Source organism: Euphorbia lathyris, chromosome 3 (assembly GCF_963576675.1).
Source record: "Euphorbia lathyris chromosome 3, ddEupLath1.1, whole genome shotgun sequence".
NCBI classification, from domain to species: Eukaryota; Viridiplantae; Streptophyta; class Magnoliopsida; order Malpighiales; family Euphorbiaceae; genus Euphorbia; species Euphorbia lathyris.
In genome coordinates this window covers 101,634,369-101,642,363 of record NC_088912.1, presented here as the reverse complement: position 1 = coordinate 101,642,363, position 7,995 = coordinate 101,634,369, and the positions used below count along the sequence as shown (strand labels likewise).

The window sequence follows — 7,995 nt, the reverse complement described above, 5'->3', positions numbered from 1 at the left end:
CCCTTAACGTTGATAATTTGGAACAATTTTACCCATATTATAAACACAGAAATTTTAGTTCATTATTATGTACCAATTGCATATCAATTCATTCTAAAAAAAACATTTCATGTTTTTTATAATTTACTAATAGAATTGGAGAGTCATATTTATAAATTCTGTGAATTTTCGAATTTTTTTTGTCCAATTCGTACAAAAGACAATATATATTTTTATTTTTATTTTTTTGTTCACATCCCAATATATGTTTGATAAATTATTTCTCAAATTGATCCAATTTATCAACGTTAGGGCTAAAATTGCTCTTCGATTCCAACTTTAAGGGTAAAATTGCATAATTTTAGACGTTATGGATAAAATTGCTCTAGAAACATTAAGAGGTATTTTTGCACTTTAACCCTTTAATATTTAACCTCCCACGCATCAAAATGACAAGAGGACATTTGTTTGCTCTACCCTAAAGTTTTCGACTTTAGATAATTACCCTCCAATTCTATATAAATTGATCTAACACTGGCCACAAGGTTAAATTCAGTCCCTCCAACTGTGGAGTCCTGGCTCCACCACTGTATGGTAAAAAGGGAATCTCGATGTCATAAGGTGTTATTTTGGCTTTTCTGTTTCCATATTGGGGAAGAGAATTTATATAACTACCATCACATTGATCTTCTAGCTTCAGCCCTAGCCAATTTCAACACTTGTCTCTGTTGTTTCAATTATTTTCTGGTTAATTTCACTTGTTCGTTTCCTATCTTATTCTGATCCTTGTCTTGGTGCATGTAATTAATTCTCTCTTCATTTTATGTATCTAATTGATGAAAACTAACTATTCTTGCGATTTAGCTAATGTTATTTATTGCATTGACTATAATGTTCTAGGAGTTTTTAGATGCTTGGTACATGTTCTATAGCCGAATTAAGACCAATATAGGAAGTTGTGCTTTCAGATTAAGCATTTGAAGCGAGCCGTTTCAACTTTCTGGGTGGAAACCTGCTCAAACTGTATGTGAATTTTGAGACCAGATTGTGTGGGGTGGTTGCAAAAAAAATGGTGTGTATGTTTGCCACCAACTTAACAACCAATTTGTTGGTTGGAAATATTCTTACCATTAAGCTAAACCTGGTTTCAAAGATTTAGCAAACTAGCAATTACCAACCAATTCATTTTGGTTGCTAAAAATACCAATCTGGTTGCAAAGTCATGTTAGAGACTGGTTTAGCAACCAAATTTTCTATTGCTAATTACTGATTTTCTTGTAGTAAAGATAATTAACTACTATAATCTATTAACAAAACAACCACTGTACTTTATACTTAATAAGCTAAAAATATCAATTCATGCTATTATTCGGGATTATACCTTGCATTTGACAGCAAAACGAGTTTTCTGATCAAATATCTCAACATTCGTGGCTTCGTTAGTCTTCAGACCTTCACTGATTGAGAATTTTGAAGGTTTTTAGTAAGGTATTTAGGCATCGAATCAACTATTAGCTACAGAACTTGTTTTCTATATACTGAATATTCATAGAATCAGCAGGTTTATAGAACCCTAACTTTCTTTCATTCAGCACACCGAATAAACAGACTGCTAGCAAAACTGTTTCTTATCCATTGCATCAATAATTAAAGATTTAATGTTCGCGATCATTATTGAAAAACCCTTCATACCGTTTCAAAAGCCTTGTTATTTCCATTCCGTTTTGCTACTTTTATTTTAGGTTTAACACATCATTTGTTCACTAAACTTGTCTAAAAAGCTTGATTGGTTCTTAAACTTTCAAAGTATCCTAATAGCCCCACTCAAATTGTATAAAATGTTCAGTTAGCCTATTGAACTTGCATAAAATATAATCAATTAATCATTCGGTTGCAAAAAAAAAAAGTACGCTGCATGCGGAAGATGTGTAGTATGCGCTTACATAATTTATAGAGTAGATTAAAAAGGAAATGTTTATTTGCTCGACTGTAAAACTTGTCTTATCTACTATATGAGAACCGCATACCACTTGTGTAATACATTTTCTACATTTAACTTACTTTTTTGAAACTGGGTGATTAATTGATTAATTTTATGCAAGTTCAGAAAGAAAACAGGACATTTTATGCAAGTTGATGGGGGTATTGGGTTACTCTGAAAGTTAAAGGAGCCAATCAAACTTCTTGAACCAGTTCAGGGGGCAAATGATGTATTAATCCTTTATTTTATATCAAATATTTCCGGAAGTTAATTTAATCTTATTATTTCAATATAACTTTGATTTAATGATTTTATCTTTGTCTCTCTAGGAAAACCAAGGTTGTAAAAAACGTTGGATGCTAGTTGGCCGGACAAGCCCCTCGAGGATTAATCGGAGATTAGTTGGGGATTAATTGGAGATTAATCAGATTTATATTTTTATATTTTTATTTATTAATCACTAAATTGTTCTATAAATTCCATTAATATGTATTATAGTATCTAAAAATAATAGTATAAATTATTGGGTAAATAATTATAAGGTTCTTGTGTTTTTACTTGACACGCTAGTAAGTCCATCATATTATTATAAGGTCTTTAAGTTTTATCTTAATCAATTCTTTAGTCCTTCCATTTATATTTATAAATGAAAGTTCAAAATTACCTTTAATTACATACATAAAAAAATTATCTGTTAGTTTCAAATTTAATCTAATTAATTTTAATAAAGTTTTTGAACTACATATACACCGAAATTAATATACTTGAAAAAATGTATTATTAATTCTCTTAAATTGTAATTACCTTTTTATTTATTTTTTAATATGATATCTTTGAACTAACATTAAATATTATTATAAAAAATTTTAAAATCAAATTTTTTTTTATCACTCGGTAAAATTTATTAGAATTGTAAAAACTTTTTACAATGATTGTTTTACTCCTATTTTAATAATTTTTGAAATATTTTTCATTCATTTTTTTAGTCAATAAATTTTACGTTATTAAATTAAAGTTCTCTAATTATATAAAAATTAATAAATCAATTACTTTATATTGGAGAGATTGTGATTATGTAGGAAAAAAGAGAATATATATATAAAATAGGAAAAATATATGTTTTATTATTAAAACATAAAATAAAGTGTAATTTTGGTATTTTAAAATTTATTTTGTATAGTTTGACCATTGACCCAACCATAAGGACTAAGAATTGTTAACAAAAACAAAAACTAGAGGACTATATAATTATTTCTAAAAACATAGAGACTAAGCAGTGTATTAGGTAAAAACACATGGACCTTATAATTATTTACTCTAAATTATTTAATATAGAAATACACGTATATTTGTACCATATATCTTTAAAAATGTACAAACATCAACATTTCGACAATAATATCATTGAAACAACTCAAAGGTGAATTAATAAATTCACAATAAAAAATGTTTGCGTTCATCATCGCTTAGCAGGCGTCTAGACAGTGTAGGCGGCGTCGAGGCAGGCGTGTCCCATGAGGTTAAAAATCACCTAGTGATAAAAAAACACACTAAAGTAACTAGTCGGAGAAAATCAGAGCGGATTATCGATTTCGAGTGCCTAAACAGGGCCTAAACGGTCCAAACAGCCTTAGTTTTACAAAATGTTGAGTTGTAAGATTCAACTGGCGGATTTAAGCATCTAAAAGTATTTTAATCACAAAATTGTGAGAAATCCAAAGCTGTTGGAATCAGTAGGGAATATAGGATGAGGTTCGTTGGGGGTTGGGCAATTTTGTGCTAAATCGAGCTTGCTCAATTTTTTTCTGTATATATACGTGTTATCATTTGAGTTGTCTAGAACCAATTTTTACACACCAATGTAAAACTTCTCAAAATTAAGTTAGATTTGGACTACAAAAGTTAGATTAGGTCATTTTGAACAAACTTAGAGAAATTTATCGCATATCATATATTAATCAAGTTAGGTTTTGTAATTAAATACAAATTCAATGAGTTAATTAACTGCTCTGAATCTTAATTTGTTAGAAAGAGGAGCTGAAAGCATCCATAATAGGGGGTTTTCAATGGCTAGTGAGGTCGGAAACCATCCATGACAGGGGTGGTTACAGCGGTCGGGCCTAGCCCCTCCGAGCCTTCCCTTATCTCCGCCTCAGGTAGGAAATTTAAAAAAAAAATACTACAAACCATAATATAATATAAAAATAGTCAATTTCTTTGCAGATCGATATATATATATATATATATATATATATTTCTTTTTTGTTACAAACCGAACTTAATGGTTTGTAAATTTTTTATTTTTTTTACTTGCCAAATTTGGCTAATAACGACCTCAAAATGAAATTTTTTAAGAATTAAAGTTGTTTAGTATGATAGTTGCTATGAAATCATATTTTTTATTTTTCAAAATCATCATTTTTGGAGTTTTCTCTCTCTAAACACTAATTTTATCTCCCACTAAAAATAACACATAAATAACCTCAAACTTAAAAAGTTGAATTAAAGTTGTTTAAAAATGAAAATTTTATAAAACACACTCAGTTTGTAAAACAAAAAAAAAACTACAGATACATAAACGTGAAACCACCAAACATTTATTTGTAATTAACCCTACAAGGAAACATCAATTTTCTAAAACTCATAAAGGTGCACCCATGCATTGGACCCCGGCCATCCAAACCCATCCCGGGAGAGGTGGTTTCGAACACTTCTCGGCCTGAAAAAAGGTCTAGAGATACTGTAATTGCATCCGGAGACTCTCTTCCCTGCCTCAGTCACTGCCTATACATGGATTCAAAGAAGCAAAGGCAAGAAATTCAGGATCATTTTCCAAAACATCCATGGTGTTCTCATCTAATGTCATCCATGCTTCAATTGCATTATTTCTTCCAACATCTTTGAGAATTATGAAATCTGAATCACTTGCACTATTTCTACTTGTCTCTCCAAAAATCCCAACCCAAACAGGTTTTCCATATCCAAAATCAATCTCACTAAAACCAAGTGTAAGCCAACTATAAAAGCTAAATCCATCAGGATCTTCCATGGGAATTTCTCCAAGCCCATCAAGATGTTCTAAAATTGCAATATACCCTTTTTCACCTGAGAAACTCTTTAAATACTCACTGTTTACTTTTCCTACACCTCCCCTTACTAAACTCACCAATTCCTTCATCTCCATCTCGGTGTCATCAGGATTATACCTTGCAATCGCGGACCAAACAAGGTTTCCGATGGAATATCTCGACATTCGTGGCTTTGTTAGTCTCCGAATATTCACAGCTTGAGACATACCAGAAGGCCTTGGAGAACCCGATATGTTTTCACAAGCTTTCATTAAACATTTCCATATAAAAGCACTTAACGCCTCCACACGTGTAGCGTTCTTTACATATTGGCTTCTTCCTTTGGCTCTCAGGGCGGATACTGCATTCGCGTTGAACACGAATCGCCTTGTCCTTAAGGCTTTTTTACTAAACCATAGGGTTTCCATCGATGATGTATAGCGAGAAGCCAATGATTTCTGCTGTGGAAACATCGACAAAGCCTCGAATAGATTAGGCTGTATGACTTTGTTATACCAGCCCGAACCCAAACCCGAACCGCACGAATTGGCTGCCCATGTTTTCATAAAAGCACTGGTTGTTATTCCATCATTGATTTTGTGTGAGAAACAAATGCCAAGTGCAATCCCGCCGCAGTCGAAGACATTCACTTGCACAGCTGTTAGTCCTAACGTTGGATCAAGTTGTTGGCAGAATGGTTGATATGGAAGGAACATGTTGAGCATTTCCATCCGAGGTTCTTGGATGAAATCAGACAAGTGACGGTTTACTCGAGCTTCGAAATAAGGAACACCCGCGTTGAATTCGTTGATAATAAGATTGTTTTTTACTCTTCCCGATAAAGGGTAGTAGAGATTTAGAGTGTTGGAGAGTGACAATTTTAGTTGAGATGTAATTTGGGTGGTTTTGAGATGAAAATTCTTAGTGTTGTAGAAGAAAATGAAAGGAGTATAAGTTGTGGGCGTAAGCTGATCTAACAGGCAGAGATTGAAAGGTTTGAGATGATGAACATGTGAAGAAGATGGTCTTATGCTTTCTACTGATACAACTGAAACTTCCATTTCTATGTTGAATCTGGAACAAATATCTTATAAGAAATAAATTAGAATATAACAACACACAAAATAGCTTTTATATGCACTCAAAACTAGTGACAAAAAATTATTAGAAGTACCCGGTTTTTCGTGTCCAATAAAGAACATTCTGTTGGGCTTTTGGAAACTAATATATATATATATAGGCCCAACTGAAGCGATGGCCCAACTGCAGCGATCCAACTAATTTTTTTTTGGCGATTAGGGTTTCATACGGTTAGGGTTTCTTAAGCAGTATAAATGTAAGCTCTTTCTCTGTAATCCGTATCTCTTTCATTATAGTGAAATATCCTTGCTTGGTGTTGCCCATTCTAATTGAGTGACGAACTGGGTAAACAATTCTTGTGTGTTTGTTTGTTTTTCGTTTTTGGTATTTTCATTTATTCCTAACACATTCCATATATATTTTGTCATTTGTAATATGGACTAACACATATTACAAGAGGTCCATTGTAAAGTCCAAGAAAATGTCTTTGCTTTCACTTTTTGTCAAACTGCTACCTGAAAAAGAAGTTAGGTGTGATTTTTGTTTTGCTAAATGATCAATCATTTAATTTGACGCTATAAAAATTAGTGTTAACAACCTCAAAAAATGAAAAAATTCTAAGAATTAAAGTTGTTTAGTACTATATTTATTATGGAATCAAATTTTTTATTTTCTAAAATCTCATTTTCGGAGCTTTCTCTCTTCTCACCAAAAACACCTAAATGATCGGAAAATTAAAAACCTTATGTTTTCACTTTTTGTCAAACTGGCACTTGTATTTTTTTTTTATCCAAAATGGGGACCAAGGTTTTCGTTCGCAACCAAGAGATGTAAGATGTTTTTCTCTTTATTAAAAACAAGTACATAAAAATTAAAATGAGCATCCACGACTTCAAAATTGAAAAATTCAAAGACTTAGATGATATTCTAAGCAATTTTAATTCTTCCATTTTTTAATTTTGAGGTTATTTAGATTTGTTTGTTGAGGAGAGAGAAAGCTCCGAAAATGATGATTTTAAAAAATAAAAAATTTGTTTCCATAGCAAATATAATACTAAACAACTTTAATTTTTGAATTTTCCATTTTGAGATGGTTATTTTTACAGTATCAAACTAAACCATCTTTGTTTTTAGCAAAACAAAAACCACAATCGCCATCTGGAAAAAAAATTAAGGTACCCATTTGACAAAAAAAAAATGAAAGCATATGGATTCTTTTTAAGACTTTATCCAAATAAATATCATTCATTAAAAAATATTTGTCATGGTGATGCTGGAAATTAATATTCTAGCTTCCAAGTGTAAAGCCAGATCCATTTTTACAAAAAGTTTATTTTGATTTAATTCAATTATATCCATGATTTTTTTTTAACTTTAAATATATGATGAACATATATTGTATTTATACACCCGTAAATTCTACCCGTATTGTATTTATATATATATGACCATTGGACAAGCAGACCCTGTTTGATGGTATACAGACAGAGTTTTGACGCACTTCATACATCTAATCAATAGAAGATTGACACATGTATATGGGGTTCGATGTATTCAAGACGTCTAAAGGATGAAATAATGACATTCGTGTACAGTGGTATATGGATGGAGGTTCGACATAATTGGTACGTCTAAAGAATGACTCATGTATATGATGATAAACGGATGGAGGTTGGACGTAGTTGGTACATCGGAACAATGAATGAATGAATGACACACATATACAATGGTATATGGATGGAGGTTCGACCAGGCCGTCCCTGAGTATGGGCAGGAGGGGCGCAATGCCCAGAGCCCAAGTATGAGAAGAGCCCCAATTATAGTAATATATTAGTACCTATTAAATTATATTTGATTAAATTCAAAAAAAAAAATTATAGTTGATTA

General features: G+C 31.6%; 1 protein-coding gene across 1 annotated transcript; it reads right to left on the bottom strand.

The window, feature by feature from the left end:
* Positions 1–4,505: 4,505 nt before the first annotated feature.
* On the bottom strand, positions 4,506–6,101 carry LOC136223925 (stemmadenine O-acetyltransferase-like). The gene has a single exon (XM_066012099.1). The coding sequence runs from the start codon at positions 6,087–6,089 to the stop codon at positions 4,734–4,736; it is 1,356 nt and encodes a 451-aa protein (XP_065868171.1). The 5' UTR covers positions 6,090–6,101; the 3' UTR covers positions 4,506–4,733.
* Between the last annotated feature and the right edge of the window lie 1,894 nt (positions 6,102–7,995).

Excerpts from the sequence above, each read along its gene's own strand:
- LOC136223925 (XM_066012099.1), bottom strand. The coding sequence starts at position 6,089 with ATGGAAGTTTCAGTTGTATCAGTAGAAAGCATAAGACCATCTTCTTCA.